At 41.9% G+C, this 18,039-nt stretch overlaps 1 protein-coding gene across 1 annotated transcript in view; it reads right to left on the bottom strand.

Annotated features, from left to right (window-relative positions):
• Positions 1-1,210, bottom strand: part of IQGAP1 (IQ motif containing GTPase activating protein 1) — a 108,951-nt gene extending 107,741 nt beyond the window's left edge. Inside the window, exon 1 of the mRNA XM_015101899.3 lies at positions 1,055-1,210. Within this exon, the coding sequence (XP_014957385.2) occupies positions 1,055-1,109 (55 nt within the window). The 5' untranslated portion in view covers positions 1,110-1,210. The remainder of the gene's footprint in view (positions 1-1,054) is intronic.
• Positions 1,211-18,039: the final 16,829 nt, after the last annotated feature.

Here is an 18,039-nt window from a genome sequence, read left to right on the forward strand (position 1 = left end):
CAACACACACAGCGCTCTTCTCTTCCATAACTTAGTTCACTCTCTTCCGCTTCACCCTCATGCCTTGCCCCACCCTGCCCTGTCAAACTGCACAGCATCCTGCAAGGCTCTGTTCAAATGTTCCAACTGTGTTCCTACTGCCTTCCCTAAACCCCTCTTCTTCATCCACATTACCTTTTAAGCCTGGTTGGTTCACAGGACACCTTTATCTCTATCCCTCCTTATTATCATTAGATAGTTACACCTGTCTGCCTCCCTAATTAAAACGTTCTTTGAAAGCAGGGTCTGGTCTTACTCAGCTTTAATGTCACAAATTTGACGTAATACCTGGCACAGAACTGTCGAGTGAAATTAGCCTAAAACACTATTCTCAGAATATCAAATAAAATCGGGAACCTCAAGACTCCAAAAGGCCCTCCTTTGGCCAGCGGTAACTATTCCACCTGCAGTTCAGTGATGTCCCAGGACAGGGACAGAAAATGAGATTCGGAAAATGAGGAAGTCAGAGGTATGTTTCTTTTTTTCTTTTTTGTGTCTTCACTTTTGAAATCCTGTCGAGGGAACTAAGCCCGAGAAAGCTGAAGTGACTTGCCCAGGGCCGCACCTCTCAGCTAGCCTGGGGCCGGGCAGGTCTGGACCCTGGATGTACCCGCAGGCAGCGCTCGGGCAGCGCCTTCCCGCGAAGCCCGAGCAGAGCCCGCGTCTCGGGGCTCCGGTTCCCGGGACACGCCCTGCACCGTCCTCCTGCCACCTCACCCTAGGCCGTCTCCCCAATCTCGGTCGAGCTGGGCGGCGGGAGGCGCTGGGTGGGGCCCTCCGGCCGCAGCGCCCGGGACCAGGCGTGGGGGCGGCCGGGGTCCTCCCCGCCGCCTCGGACACCGAGGGGGCGCGGGCTGGGAGCCTCGCCACCCGCCACCCCGTCGCATCGGCTCTTCCGGGTCCGCACGGCCCACAGCCGCCCTGTCCCACCCGCCAGGCCAGCCCCCCGGGAAAACGGCGCCGGGGGGACGGCGAGCCCGCCCCGGGACCCCTGCGCCGCGGAGCCCACACTCACAGCCATAGTGCGGCCGAGCCACGCCCAGTCCGTCAACCTCGTCCGTGGAGGACATGGCGGCCGAGCCCGGGTCTCTGCTCAGGAAGCGGAGAGACCTTAGAGGCGCGGGCGGCGGCGGCGGCAGCTACTGCACAGTGCGCGGGCTGCCCAGGTCCCCGAGGCTCCGCCCCGCGCCGCCGGCCCCACCCGCGGGCCCCGCCCCAGCGTCCCCGCCCTGCCGCGCCGACGGGAGAGGGCGGAAGGAGGCAGGGCCTGTGCCTCCCGGCTCCGCCCCCGGCCCCCTCCCTGCACCCAAAAAGCCCTCTGGAGGCGGAAGGAAGAAGGAGGAGCCTGCCCGCCGACCCTTCTCGCTGGCAGCTCTTCTGGACGGAGAAGACCAGCCCCGGCCCTGGATCTTTGCCCTCCCCGGCCGCCGCCCGATCCGCGCCACTTATCAAAATGCCGCCAGTGTCTGTAGCCTGACATAAAAAACGTGGGCATCTTCCGTTCCCCTTCCCGCCTAATCAAACTCTTCTGCACCAAAGGGCTCAAGGAAGGCCTCCTTTGAAGTGGCCCAGTGTGTTCCTGTGGACACATGCAGGACCCAGACTGCCCTAAGGGGCCGCACAGGCTGGCAGTCGAGACAAGTCTCCCAGCTTCGCCAGCTGTCGCCGGAGTTGAACTGCTTAACCCCTCTAGTATCTGAGAAGTGGATGCTAAAGCAGGAGAGTTGTGTTTGTCCAGATCTCCTTCCCGCTAGATTCATTGCCACTGTTTTTTGCAAGTTCTTCTTTTTAGGGGACTCTTTACCTTTTTAGGAGTGCCTCCTCTCCTTGCAACTTGTGGCCTGCCCTTAAAATATTGGTATGCAACGGAATTCTGGCCTCAGCACTCTTCCGTTTTTTCCCTTGCCCACTTTTTTCTGAATAACTTTATGCACGTTCACCTTAAATTGCTGAAGAGTCGTAAATTTGTATCTCAGATCAGACTTCCTAGAAGCCCCAGTTCAGTATTTTCGGCTGTGTAATGTGGCTCAGACGGTAAAGCGTCTGTCTGCAGTGCAGGAGATCCAGGTTCGATCCCTGGGTTGGGAAGATCCCCTGGAGAAGGAAATGGCAACCTACTCCAGTATTCTTGCCTGGAAAATCCCATGGACCACGGAGCCTGGTAGGTTACCGTCCATGGGGTCACAAAGAGGCGGACACGACTGAGTGACTTCACTTCAATGGACATTTTAACCTATGAATCCCGCAGAAACTTTAACCGGCCGAACCCTGACCCTGCTCCTGTTATAATCCCTATTGTGTATGCCCAGTCGCTCAGTCTTGTCCGACTCTTTGTGACCCTATGGACTGTAGCCTACCAGGTTCCTCTGTCCATGGAATTCTCCAGGCAAAAATACTGGAGTGAGTTTCCATTTCCTCCTCCAGGGGATCTTCCCCACCCAGGACCCTAGCGGGCATCTCCTACATTGGCAGAATTAGGCACTGTTAATTGACAAAAAGTCTAATATAGGATAACTATAAGATTAAGATTATCTGGATTTATGAAATATAATTTAAAAATCCAGCCCCAAGGACTCAACCTCTCTTTTTTGAAGACTTATTGAAAATATTAACTATTTGGGTGCCTGATTTAAAAGATAAATCTAGTATAAAGGCTAGTCCACAGATAGTGGGGCTCCTGCTTGAAATCCAGCCAGCAGCTCTGGGTACTATCACAAGCTCTGGTAGCCGTTGTGACCTTCCATTAAGAGAACTCATGCTCTGAACACAGGTATGCTTTAGGTTAAATAAACATTACAATTTAGTTCTGAAATTTGAGGACACAATCCACAAAATAAAATCACGATAGTTTTTTCTTCTCTTACAACGATCCAGTATATAACTCCTCCATATTAAACTACCTTTCCAGACAGATAGGAATTATATTAGCAGAAACACAGAACAAAATTGCTCAGGATGTTGAAAACTCATATTTGAAAAGAGTTCACAATATTACATCTAAGTTTTACAGAAGATCCCAGTGATCACTGGGAAATCTACTACAGTCCAGTTTTTCCAACCCTAGCAAATCCAAACTTCAGGGAATAACCGCTGTTAGTAGTGCTCAGTTCACAGTTAGGGACATACCAGGCTCCTTGTCTCATGTCTTATGTGCAGTTGGTATTATTTCTGAAGTATCTTGCTTTTGTCTCTGTCTCCACTGTGATTACATCATCTCTGTTCTCCACTCTGCCAGCAAAGTCCCTGCAGTGACTTGCTTATTCTTTCTAAACGACAAATGCAGTCGTATTCTTCCTTATTATGGTCTTTTCCTAATACTTTCTTCAGGATATGGCCCAAGTTCCTTAGCATGCCAAATAAACCACTTCACAACCTGACCCAAGCTTTTTGCTGTAGCAACTTTTGTTTTACCCATTCTTCCTTTAAAATATTAAAGTGAGATACTTGTTAATGTATAAGTATAGAACACCTCCATTTAAAAAAAAAAAAATGGCCAAAGGTTTAATTTGTTACAAATTCAGAAATTAGTTCTTTCTCAAGCTTTTCAAAACAAAATCACTTTTTTAAAAGATGTTTTTGATGTGGACCATTTTTAAAGTCTTTATTGAATTTGTCACAATATTGCTTCTGTTTAATGTTTTGTATTTTTTTTTGGCCCTGAGGCCTACAGGATCTTAGCTCCCCCATAAGGGATGGATCTCATACCCTCTGCATTGGAAGGAGAAGTCTCAATCACTGGACCACCAGGGAAGTTTTGAACCATACAGTTCCAACAGGTATTAAATATTTAAGCTCATATCTCACTGAGTGTCGAATATCTAAAATAGCTTTATCTAATTGTCACAAATTGTCATTCTTAAGTATAATAAATGAAATGTACTGAGGCTTTACTGGACTTTGTATTTTATATTTATTTTCTCATCTGAACCTTGTAATAATCCTAACAAAGAAATATTATCTCAACAATTTAAAGATGAGAAAATGGAGAACTAAGTAATTCAACTGAAGCCACACAGCAACAGGCATAACTGGAACTCAAGCTCAGGTCTGTTTAATGACAGAATCCACATGCCTGCTCAATGAAAACAAGTTCAAAGAAATGCACATTATGGTCATAACTGACATCAGAGTACCAACCTTTTCCTTTTTTTTAATTTATATTAATTGGAGGATAATTGCTTTACAGTGTTGTGTTTGTTTCTGCCATAAAACAGCGTGAGCCAGCCGTAAGTATACATATGTCCCCTCCCCCTTGAACCTCCGTCCCACCTGTTATCCTGTCGCACCCCTGTAAGTTGTCACATAGCACCAGGTTGAGCTCCCTGTGTTATACAACTTCCCACCAGCTATCTATTTTACACATGGTTATATGTTTCAATGCCACTCTCTCAATTCGTCCCACCATCTTCTTCCTCTGCTGTGTCCACAAGTCTGCATCTCTTTTCCTGCCCTGCAAATAGGTTCATCAGTACCTAATTGATCCTATTGGCAAGAGGGTGAAAAAGCAACCTTTCTCATGCTCTGCTGATTGGGCTGTACATTGATACAATATTTCTGAAGTCCAACTTTGTGGTTACACAGCCATCCTTCAAACAAGGAATTTCACTTCTTGGAATATATTGTAGCAAAGTTATTTTTTAACCTGAAAAAATTTGATGATGAAGATGCTTATTGGAAACATCTTAAATGCCCATCACTAGGTTGTTTTTGTTTGCTTGGTTTTTACTCAGTAATGGCAGCTCCACACAATGGAATGCTATACAGCCATAAGTAATGGTTTATGGTTCTGGTCAGATTGAAGAAATAGATGCCCATTGTTTTTTTTCTTTGTTTCTTGTTTTGGCCTTGCCTCAGGTCACGTGGGATTTTAGTACCCACCCAGCCCCCCACCAAGGGATTGAATCCATGCCCCTTGCCATGGAAGCACTGAGTCCTAACCACTGGACCACCAGGGAACTCAGAAAACCCACTTTGTTATCTTTAGAGGAAAGAAGACTGAAAGGGAAGTATTTATAATAAACATGTATAGATTAGAACACTAGAGCAAAAAAAAAAAAAAAAAAGGACTAACAGAAGCCTGATGGCACGGCTCTGTCCTCCTGGGCATCTTGGTTTTTGCCACAGGTCTGTTCTACCCTCCTCTCTCTGACAACCAGCTTCCTCCATTCTAATTTTTTCTGCTCCCTCACAACTCTAGCCTCTATCTGATGCAAGGCCATGGCATCCTTACACCATCAGCTCCACTGAGGATGTCAGTTCCCCAATTCTATGATCCAGGGACGTCTGATTGGCCCAGCTCATCTTTTCACCCCATGAGCATGTCTCTGACCATCTAGAGGTGGGCTGTCCTTGGATCAGATCCCAAGCCTTTAGTTCAATCAGCTGGGGTCATGAGATCAAGTCAATTAAGAGTAGAAAACTATGAGTTGACATTATTTCCTTTAATGGGTAGGCAAATAGTGATCAAATGTTTTTAATATGATGGTTAAGTAAAAATAACATTATGAACTAATAAACATACCACTTTTGCTTTAAAAGTATAGGTAGATAGATATAGATGTACATATGAATTTTTTTAAAAGGACTGAAGCAATATAGTAACAGTGGTTTCTCCAAATGGGGAATTACAGCAGATTTGTACAGGATTTATTTGCCTCTCTGTACTTAACCAAAGGTTCTACAACAAGCTACTCATAACATTTTTTCAGTAAGAATATACATGAATAAAGTTAGTAAATATGAAAAGAATAAGTAAACAATAATTAAATGTCCCCCCAAAAAATGAGCTAATGGGCTGTTTTGGAGACAGAATTGGTTCATGGCCTCAAGGCATTTATAGACTCATGGAAGTGAAGCAATATTAACAGAACAGGTTCAGATAAACACCATAATAAAGATTTCTCTTAGCCTCGGATAGCTTTTAGCCTCTTATCTGCCTGGGAAACTCCTGCTCAACTTCCCAGACTCAACTCAAATGTCACCTCTTCCCCAAGCAAAATTAATCACTTCCTTGTTTATTTCCCATAGCACTTAAAAACTACATGTCTTCAAAAAAAAAAAAAAAGAAGAAGTCCCAATTTTTTTTTCACATTTTAATACTTCTGAAATCAGATAGCCTTACAATCAGCATAAAAGAAACTAGCCAGCTGCCAGGTAGAGAAGTCAATGGGAAAGTACCATAATTGTTATTGCAGATGTGTTAATTTAGCTAATTTCTCAGAAAAGGACAGAGAACTTTCAGAGCTGGAACTGATGACAGATTCATGCTTGCTGAATGACTAAAGTGAAAGTGAAAGTCGCTCAGTCATGTCTGACTCTTTGTAACCTGTCACCTCTGACAGGAGTCCTGTCAGACTCCTCTGTCCGTGGAATTCACCAGGCAAGAATACTGAAGCAGATAACCATTCCCTTCTCCAGGGGATCTTCCCAACCCAGGGATGAAACCCAGGTCTCCTGCATTGCAGGCAGACTCTTTACCATCTGAGCCACAGTTGTTGACTTAGGAATGGCTAAGTGGATCCAAATAAAGTTAGACTTTTCACAAAAAGTTTGACTCTAACTTTGATTTAGAGAAGAGTTACTAAGTAATCCTGGTGATGAAGTGAAAAGTGAAGTCACTCAGTCATGTCCAACTCTTTGTAACCCCATGGACTGTAGCATACCAGGCTCCTCCATCCCTGGGATTTTCCAGGCAAAGGTACTGGAGTGGTTTGCCATTTCCTTCTCCAGGGGATCTTCCCGACCCAGGGATCAAACCCAGGTCTCCTGCATTGAGGGCAGGTGCTGTACTGTCTGAGCCACTAGGGAAGCCTAAATCCCAATGATAAATATACTGTATTGTCAATCAATGTACATTTGAAAAGATATTCTCAATGTCCCAAAAAGCTGCTGGAAGACAATCAAAACTGTCTTCAGTTCCAGTGAATGAGGTACAAGGCCCTAGATATTGAAAAACTAACTCCTATTCTTTAAAAATATAAGTTGAAAACTAAATATTAGTTATATGAATAGCCTTTGCTACCAGAAATTTTATTCCTGCAAAAATCTCTTTAATGAAATGGATGGTCTTCGAGATATTCCAAACTGTGATAGAAATAATGCATTGAATTTGAGTAGGCCCCTTCTTCAGTCATCATTCACAGACCCCACCACTTATCAGACAAACTTCATGATTCTAAAGAACCAATCCAAATAGAACGTGTGAAGTTTTTCCCAAATGTTCTATATGTATAGGCATAATGTATGTATATATAGGCATAATAGAGGCTTTTTTCCTTTTTTATTTAAATTTAATTTAAATTCATTTCTATTTTATATTAATGAGTATATTATTTTAAATAATACTTTTATCATTTGACACTATATCCTATATAATATGCTATAATGAAGGAAATCTGACTTTATTGTCTTTTTAATGTTTAATCAAAATAATTCTTAAGTTATAAAAAAATGTCTTCAGTTCCAAGAAGTGTGTACTTTTACATGGCTCTATTATAGCACTTAACTCATAGATCACAATTAGTTATTTATCTGTCGATCTTCCCAGGCAGATCATTAACTTCTCAAAGACAGAAATTTGGGTAAATAAACTCAGTGTCAACAAATTGTCAACAAATGCAGCATACTTACAGTTGGAATTTTAAGATTTGCTTTTTACATAGTTCATATAGAAAATTTGCAGGATGGATTCCTTAGGTTAGATAGCAACACTTTTGACTGCTTTGGTTCTTTTTCTTGTATGAATACATATAGGGCTTGGATGCATATTGCTTCTTTTACAAGAGGCTGGAAAATCTGAGGCTATAGCTTTTCAATACTCTTAAAGGTCAAAGGTTCAGAAATTTGACATATAGTTTTTCAGGGGGCCGTGGCTATGCTCTGGTAAGCAGAATTCTAAGATCAATGCCCAAGATTCTGCCCTTGGTTATCCATTCAAACACTAATCTAGGTACTGTTTTGAAGGGCTCTTGCTGACGTAATGAAGGGTTACTAATCAGTTGATCTTAAGGTAGGGAGATTATCCAGGTAATCACATGAGCCCTTTAAAAATAGAGTTTCTTTAGCTGGTAGCAGAAGTCAAAGAGATTAAAGCACAGAAAGGCTCTCATGGGCCATTGCCAGTTTTAAAGATGGTTGGGGCCACTTGGCAAGGACCTGAAAAAAGCCTTGAGGCGCTGAGAGTGACCTCAGACTAACAGTCAGCAAAGGAAACAGGGACTTCAGATCTATAAACTCAAGAATTTTGATTCTATCAACAACTTAAAGAGCTTGGAAATAGTTTCTTCCCCAGACGCTCAAAGTAAGAGCCCAGTCCAGTGAACATTCTTACTCTGGTCTTTTAAGTCTTGAGCAAAAAATCCAGTCAAGCTTGCTCAGAATTCAATAGAAAACTAGTACATATGCCCTAGGACACTTGAGTGTATGGCAAGGGGAATAAAGTGGTCAACAAGTTGTATTGCCAAATATACTGATGGTAAAATTTTGCATTAAAAGAGCGATGAGCTAGTTGGGCACCCTGTTCCTCTCTTACAATATGATCTCCATAATGAGTCTTTTGAGCAGCTGTAACCAATAATAAAAGTGAGTATTCCATTTGATCTATGAAATCTCTGATCTCATTTCTCTGTCTTCCTATAGACTGAACAACTTGGGTAAGTAAGCTAAGACTAGAGTAGAACAAAGGGGTCAACAGAGCAAATTACAGAATACCATGAACTGGGTCTCTATTAAACGTCAGTTTTCATCTTCGTTAAACCTTAAGTTTAAGGCTTAAGTTAAGGACTTCCCTGATGGTCCAGTGGCTGAGACGGTGCTCCCAGTGCAGGGGGCCTGGGCCTTGGTCAGGGAACTAGATCCCATATGCTGCAACTAAAGATCCTGCATGCCACAGTCACAACCTGGTGCAGCCAAATAAATGAATAAATATTTTTTAAAATCATAAGTGTTGTCTATCACTATTTAACTCTCCTTTACTCTTCATTGAAGAAAACCTAGTTTGCCTTGCACTTCAAGTATTTAGATATTCCAGACCTTGTGTCTGAGCATATCTCCTGCCAGGTATTTTGACTTTTGATACATCTTCAACCTCACGGTTTTTCGGAAAGGAGCAAAATTTTTTAAACTATCTGTTTAAAAGAATCTGCCTGCGATGTGGGAGGTCTGGGTTCGATCCCTGGGTGGGGAAGATCCCCTGCAGAAGGGAACAGCTACCCACTCTAGTATTCTTGCCTGGAGAATCCCAAGGACAGAGGAGACTGGCAGGCTATAGTTCGTGGGGTCACAGAGTCAGACACAACTTAGAGACTAACACTTTCACTTCACTCACCAACTATTTACCATGTTCCAAAACACGCTAGGTGCTTTACTGTCTCATTTAATCCTCACATTAACCTTATGAAAAAGATATAATTATTCTCATTTTTATAACTGAGAAACAGGCACAAAGAGGTTAGGTATTTTGCTGAAGGTCACAAGAATCAGGATGAGGAATCAAGCCTAAGTCTTTGTGATTCTAAAATCTCTGACAAATCACCATTCAACACCAGCTCACAGATAATAGACAGCATGTCAATGAGAACGTGTTCATTCAATTCTTGTGCATGCCTAATTGCCTCTGGAAACCTTTCAGCAAACATTTCTGAACATCCATGTTCTGGTCTAGGGACAGCTGACCACGACAGGCTCAGAAATTGCATTAGGAAAGCCGGGAAGTCAGCCCAGCAAGGAGCTGGAACATTGACTTCCTGGCTGGGCTTAAAATAAGCCACAAGGCATTACTGCAGTCTCCAGGCTATAGACAAAGGACAATACAAGGACTATCAAGAGACATACTAGGATCCATCTGTTCAGGAGGTAACCAGACCAGACTATGGAGAGAAGAGAGGTAAATGGGGCAAAGAACACCGGACTCCCTCATGGGACTGGATACTGACACAAGCCTGCATGAGCTGGTTTCACTCATGGCAAGCTTCTTAAACATCTACAAGGATAACAGTGCATTACTAGTAACAATAGCTACCTTGTGATGAATGTCCTCCAGGTCCACTTCTAAATGTTTTGTGCACTATCTTTTTGATCTTTGCAACAGGCCTATGAGGCAAGAACTACAACTGATCCTTGAACAGCATGGGTTTAAACTGCACAGATTCACTAAGATGCAAGTATTTTTCAACAGTAAATACTACAGGACTACATAGTTGGTGGTTGATGGAATCCTCAGATGCCAAGGAACTGTGAGTGTGTGTGTGTGTGTGTGTGTGTGTGTGTGTGTGTGTGTGTGTACATGCACGTGTATGCTCACTCAGTTGTGTTGGACTCCTTTCTGCCTCATGAACTGTAGCCCACCAGGCTCCTCTGTCCATGAAATTCTTCAAGCAAGGATACTAAAGCAAGTTGCCATTTTTTCTCTAGGGGATCTTCCTGACCCAGGGATCAAACCCACCTCTCTTATGTCTCCTGCATTGACAGGTGAGCTTTTTTTACCAGCTGAGCCACCAGGTAAGCCCCATGAGTTGTTTAAGGGTCAACTATAGAAGAATTCTCCAATTTAAGGATGAGGAGGGATTTCCCCAGCAGTCCAGTGGTTAAGACTTTACCACTGAGTCACTAGGGAAGCTCAGCAGAATTCATACAGGAAACTTAAAGAATTTAATTTCAAGACCATGCCTTGAAGTAGTCATCTACTTATTCATATATCAACTGCTCTAAGTGACACTTCCTCCAAGAAGTCTTCCTTGACTCTCAACATAACCCTTTCAGACTTCCCTGGTGGCTCACTGGTAAAGAATCAGCCCACCAATGCAGGGGACACAGATTCAATCCCTGCTCCAGGAAAATTCCACATGCTGCGGGGCAACTAAGCCCATGCACCACAACTACTGAGACCGTGCACTCTAGAGCCCGTGCTCCACAACAGGAGAAGCCACCGCCGTGAGAAGCCCAGACACTGCACCGAAGGAGTAGCCCCCATTTGCCACACTAGAGAAAATCCACATGCAGCAGTGAAGACCCAGCGCAGTCAAAAAAAGAGATACCATGTGGACAACTTAAGACCCAGTGCAGTCAAATAATAAATTAAAATTTTAAAAAATAGACAGCCCTTCTGTGGCTCCCATATTCTTCCTTGTATTGAAAATGTGTGTCTGTATGTTGGTCTCCTTCAACTACCTAACGTGCTCCTTGAGAGAACTGTTGTGTCTATATCTATATCCCTAGCACCTTGGACTGGGCCTGGATGTCATAGGGGTATAATAAGTATTTGCTGAATTAAATTGAATCAGTTGGGGAGATACGATGTGGATTAGGCATGTTTTCATATATTCTGTTTGTGATATGCCTCTGACTCTGAAGAGGTAGGGCAGGCTGTGTCCAGGCTTAGACTCTAGGCTAAGGTGATAAAGTTAAGTGCTTTGAGTTTTCTTCAGATGAGCCTAAATCACCTGGATAAGGAAATGTATATACACATAGTACACAAATGACAGATTCAGGGCAAAATTCCTGCTCATCAGTAAAAGCAAGCTGCTAACTTTAGGATCCTTAAATTTTTCTGTTAAGTAATCTGATGTGCAGCTTAAACAGATGGGATTAACGTGGCATCCTGACTGCAAGGAGAGAAGCCAGACATTTGAGTACTGGGACCTCATTGTGGATGAAGAATCCAGAATCTGGGAGAGAAAGCATGGTCTCCCAAGAGGAGAGTCAGGAAGGAAAGTTGCTTTCAGAGCCCATGTAAGGGTCTTACATGCTCCATTAAGGAGATTCAACTCTCTCCTGTAGACAATAGGCAACTAAGATTTTATAAGCAGGGAAGGAATGATTTGATTCAATAAAGATTTATGAAATGTTGTACTAGGTACTAATTAGGTCATAAAATTGAGTTAAACATAGGCTCTGCCCTTTAGACAGGTACACAAAACAAAGTACAAGGTAAAATTAAAAAGTGAGTGAAACCCAAGACATACAATAGAAAGGGTTATGGAGATTCCACCTGCTTGATGGAGGAGATGTGGAAATATTTCCTGGAGAGGGAGTGTTTTAAAGGGAATTTAAAGAATAGATACTTTATGGACACAGAATTCACTGAACAGCCAATAAACTCATAGAAGTTGTTCAACTTCAAGACTAATCAGGAAAGTGCATATTAAAACCACAATGAGATGTTATTTCACATCTATCAGACTTGAAAAATTCAAGTCTCTAAAACTCAGGGCCAACAAGAAAATATAGTAAAGGTAATATTTACACCCTGATGGTGATGGTGGAAATTAGTACAGTCACTTTGGAGAATAATTTGGCAACATCCAGGTAAAGATGCGCTCACCCTGTGACCTCAGGATTTCACTTCCAGGTGTGTATACCCAGAGAAACTCCTACATATTGCAAAATACACAAGACGATGTACCCAAAATAGGCAGAAATACCTGTGACAGCAAAAACCATAAATGACCTAATAGCTATCGTCAGGAAAACAGGTGAATTGTGGTATAATTATATACTGAATGTTAAAGTAAGGAAATTAATTAAGTTCAACACGGAAAACCTCACAAACATAATATTGGGGGAGGCAGGGTACAGAATTCTTAACCTTGCTACTCATTTATATACAACATAAACAAGTTTATACAAACCAGTAGTATACATTGCTTAGGGATGTATATCAGTATCTCCTTATCAATGTATCTAGAGAGACAGAGGGCATCAATAAATACAAAGGCACAGGGGTGAGAAATACCAAATTCAGGACATAGAATATGGGTTGGAGAAAGGCTGTAACTGGAGAGGAAATCACAGGAATATTTAAATGTATTGGTAAAATCTTCTTTCCTTTTTTTTTTTTTTTTAATTTCTTAAGCTGAATGGCAGGTACACAGTTGTTCTTTCCTCTCCTCTTTGTAACTTTTATAATACTTTTTTTTTTTTTTGCTATGCCACCACACAAGCATGGAACCCCAGTCCATGGAATGAAAGGGCTGAGTCCTAACCAGGGAATTTCCCCTTTTGTATATCTTCCATACTGAATTAAAAAAAAAAAAAAAAAAAGAATAAGTGGGGCTTCCCTAGTGGCTCAGTGGTAAAGAATCTACCTTCCAGTATGGGACACCCATGTTCAATCCCTGGCCTGGGAGGATCCCACACACCGTGGAGCAAATAAGCCTGTGGGCCACAACTATTGAGCCTGTGCTCTAGAGCTCGGGAGCCCCAGCTACTGAGCCCACGTGCAGGAACTACTGAGCCCGCCAGCCCTAGAGCCTGTGCTTCGCAACAAGAAAACTCACCGCACTGCAACTAGAGAGAGCATGAGCGCAGCAACGAAGACCCAGAGCAGCCAAAAATAAATAAATAAAATTATTATTTTTTTAAGTGGATGCTTGTTTATTCAGAAGAATTGAGCAGAAAGTCATCCTAGAGAGAAGAATGTTCTGGCAGGCTACATCCAGGGAACAAAGTGACACCTTTCTGTTTGGCACGGTAAAGGGTGTTTTATATAATAAACACAGCAACTTGCAATTATAAAACATCCTGTACCTTATAAATCACTTTCACCTACACCAACTCATTTAATTATCAACTTTAGAGACAAGTAATCTCATTTTATAAGTGGGGGGAAATGCTCAGAAAGTTTAGGTTGTTAGAGAAGAGGTTTAAAAGGATGTACAATTAACAGTAGTGGTTATCCCTGGTAGGTGGAGTAATAGGTGATTTTACCTTTCTTGTTTGCTGAATTCTATTTTATGATATTTCTAAAATGAACATTTGAAAAATAATGAAGCAGGGAGGGGACGGGAACAGGAAAAAAGTAACTTCCTGAAAGTTAAATAGTGGAGTTCTTTGATTCTGACCCTATATCCTAAGTACACAAACGACAACAGACGAAATAAAGAAGCTGACACTGGAAAAAATGTTTAATTTCACTGATAAAGAAATGCAAATTAAAACAATATGTAAGGATCATGTCTATTATATTAGCAACAGTGTTTTTCGAGGATGAGGGTGTGGTGAAACTAGCAGTCATTTATGACTGGTAGCATTGTAAATTGGTACAATTCACTCAGAAAACGATTTGGCAACCAGCAACGAGAGCTGTAAAAGTGTTCACACCCTGTGGAAATAATCCAAAATGTGGAAATATATTTTTTTTCCTGAGAGGAAAAAATAAGGATGTTCTCAAGAGCGTTATTAATACAGCAGGTCATCCTCCATTCAAACAGAGGGTCTGAGTTTGGCTCTTTATAGGAGGGTGAGCCTGTAATCTTCTGAATGTTAGTTTGCACTAACTGATCTACATAAAGGGAGGGTTTGTTTTTTAGCTGAAGGAAAAGTGACAAAGTGTGAGTGTGTGATTTAGAATAAATGGAGGAGATTGACCTGGTTGGTGTCTGTTCAGACTCAGGCATTCTGAACTGTCTTCTTTTTTCTCTTCTTAGTGTAACTCATCTCTATGAGGTTTAAGTAGAAAAGATTCATTTGTGGATGAGTATTGTTTTCCTATTTGCTTTTTATTCTCTTGTGAAATATAAATTAAAAGTCAAGAGTATATAAACAATACATATTAACTGATTTTTAAAAGTTTTTTTTTAACGTGAACCATTTTTTTTAAGTCTTTATTGAAATTGTTACAATATTGCTTTTGTTTTACATTTCGGTTCTTCAGCCACTAGGCATGTGGGATCTTAGCACCCCGACCAGAGATAGAACCCAACCCCCTGCTTTGGAAGGTGCAGTTTTAACCATTGGACCACTAGGAAGTTAAAGAATTATAATTCTATGATCAAAAGAATATTTGTGCTTAGCATTCAGCTTAAGAAATAGAAAAGAAACTGAGCCTCCCTCCTCCCCATTCCTATTAACCTCTGCTTAGAATTTTGTATTAATAAATCCTTTGCTTTTCCTGACAGTTTGTGCTTATTGCTTAAGCAATATAGTATTTGGTTTTGTTTGTTTTAATCTGTATTGTCTTTTGACCCTTGCTACATGTATTTCCTGCATCTTGTTTCTCACTCTCAGTATTGACTTATTGAGGCCTATCTGTGTTAATACATACGACTATAGTTTATTCATTTGTCCTGATGTATTCAAGAATTCCACAGTGTGAATTTGCCGTATTTGCTGGAGGTGGGGCCACTAAATCTGAGTTTTAAACAAGCACTTCAGGAGGAGGAATGCAGGTGGTTTTTGACTCATGCTTTGAGAAATACTCTTAGAGGTTGAAGCCAAGCTATTACTTTTTAGTCTCCCAGTTCTCTACCTCTACCTTTTAGTTTCATTTCAACTGCTTGTCTCCCACTTTCCAACAATATTTTTCTCCTTCTTTTTTCTTTGGCTGTGCTGGGTCCTCACATGCAGACTCTGTAGTTTCGGTTGCAGGCTTGGTTGCCCTGTGGCATGTGGAATCTCAGTTCCCTGACCAAGGATCGAAACTGCAACCCCTGCATTGGAAGGTGAATTCTTTATCACTGGACCAACCAGGGAAGCCCCTCTTCACCTGCATAATTCTTATTCTTTGAATTTCCTCATTAAACTATAAACTCTTCCAAGGCAAAGATGAGATCATTATCATTGTTGTTATTGAGATTTATAGAACACACACAACATACCAGGTACTATGCATAGAATTTTCTATGTATCATCTCATTAATCCTCATCGACCCCATAAAGAAGGCTTATCCCCATTTTACAGGTAAAGAAATAAGAATCAGAGAGAGTAACTTCCCCAAATGTAACAGCTTTTTAAATGTGGAATTCTTTCACTGTTTTGTCTTTATACCTCTAGTATCTGGTGTAGGACTTGGTGTATCAGTTCAGTTCAGTCGCTCAGTCAGTCATGGATTGCAGCACGCCAGGCCTCCCTGTCCATTGCCAACTCCCAGAGTCTACTCAAACTCATGTCCATTGAGTCGGTGATGCCATCCAGCCATCCCATCCTCTGTCGTCCCTTCTCCTCCCGCCTTTAATCTTTCCCAGCATCAGGGTCTTTTCAAATGAGTCAGCTCTTCTCATCAGGTGGCCAAAGTATTGGAGTTTCAGCTTCAACATCAGTCCTTCCAATGAATACTCAGGACTGATCTCCTTTAGAATGAACTGGTTGGATCTCCTTGCAGTCCAAGAGGCTCTCAAGAGTCTTCCCCAACACCACAGTTCAAAAGCATCAATTTTTTGGCACTCAGCTTTCTTTATAGGCCAACTCTCATATCCATACATGACCACTGGTAAAACCATATCCTTGACTAGACAGACCTTTGCTGGCAAAGTAATATCTCTGCTTTTTAATATGCTGTCTAGGTTGGTCATAACTTTCCTTCCAAGGAGTAAGTGTCTTAATTTCATGGCTGCAGTCACCATCTGCAGTGATTTTGGAGCCCCAAAAAATAAAGTCTGCCACTGTTTCCATTGTTTCCCTATCTATTTGCTATGAAGTGATGGGACCAGATGCCATGATCTTAGTTTTCTGAATGTTGAGCTTTAAGCCAACTTTTTCACTCTCTTCTTTCACTTTCATCAAGAGGCTCTTTAGTTCTTCACTTTCTGCCATAAGGGTGGTATCATCTGCATATCTGAGGTTATTGATACTTGCAGTATAGCACTCAATAAATGTTTGTGGGGTTTTTTTTTCTTTTTAGTTAAACTGAACTGAAGGGGAAAATAATTGAGAACAGATGAAAAACCATCTCTTTAGAGGCTGGAGTGCAGATGGAAAACAGGAGCTAGGAACAAGATTTGGGATGCCAGATGACTACAGGGGTGAATTCTGGGGAGTGAGGTTGTGGGAAGGAAAAAGGAAAAGTCGAGGCATTTTCTTTTCTTATTTATTTATTTTACTGTGAGCGCTTCTGTACTGTTTGGAGAATTTTACAAAAAGCACATGGTGCTATTACAATTTAAAAGGTGAAGGGCAGTGTGGAGACAAGTTCTGTGACTCAGTACCAGCAAAATACAGGAAAGAAGGGGAAAGAGAAATCTAAGCCAAAGGTATCGTGGAGGTGAGAAGCTCAATTAAAAGAGCCTGGACATGATAGCCCTGAGAATATGATACATATTAATGGAAGTTTGACAAAAAGGAGAGTGGTCCAGTGGTTAAGAATACACCTTGCAAGGCAGGTAACACAGGTGTGATCCCTGGTTGGGGAACTAAGATCCCATGTGCTGATGAGCTACTGAGCCCCTGCACCACAACTAGAGAGAATCTGTGCGCCAGATCAAAAGATTCCCATGACCCAGTGAAGATTCCTTGTGCTGCAACTATTTATTTGGTTTCAACACAGCCAAATAAATAAAACATTTTTTAAAAATATAGTGAGTCTTCACAGGCATAGAGAACAAAATTTTTAAAAAAGGTTGGGGAGGAAAGGAATGTGACAGCAGGGTTTAGGAAGAATTCTTTTGAGGTAGAAAGGTTTAATGGTCTTGCCTTTTTGTTCTGTTTCTCCCAATGCCTGCTTGGTGATTGGTGATTAACAGTCATTTATTGGAGAGCTACTATGGGCCAGACACTAAGCCCTTGATGTCCTGCATTGAAGCAATGCCTTTCATTTTTCCCTCTGGAATGTGATTTACACATGGCTGCCCAATCAAACTTCCTCAAACACTGACCATGCCTTTCCTCTATTGGAAAACCATCATTGAGGATAGACACTCCTTCCCCCCAGAGAATAATATCCACACCCAGTTTGGCAACTAAGAGCCTCCCTGGTGTAACTCTCACTCACCTGTCCCTCTTCATCTCACACCGCTATTTTTCCAGCACGAGTCCCTTGCCTATGAGCATGCCTCCATGAATTCATCCAGTGAATGCTTACTGAGCACCTAGTACATGCCAGGCACTGTTTTAGGTGCGAGGGAAAGAATGGCATGTAGGAGAAATGGCTCCCTCCTACCATGATGTTTACCAAAACAAGTAAACAGGAAAAGATCAGGCAGGTTTAAGGACTTTGATGAAAATAAAATAGGATATGGGACTTCCCTGGTTATTTAACATACTGATTATATCTGACTTAGAACAATGCT

This window comes from Ovis aries, chromosome 18 (genome assembly GCF_016772045.2).
Source record: "Ovis aries strain OAR_USU_Benz2616 breed Rambouillet chromosome 18, ARS-UI_Ramb_v3.0, whole genome shotgun sequence".
Classification (NCBI taxonomy): Eukaryota; Metazoa; Chordata; class Mammalia; order Artiodactyla; family Bovidae; genus Ovis; species Ovis aries.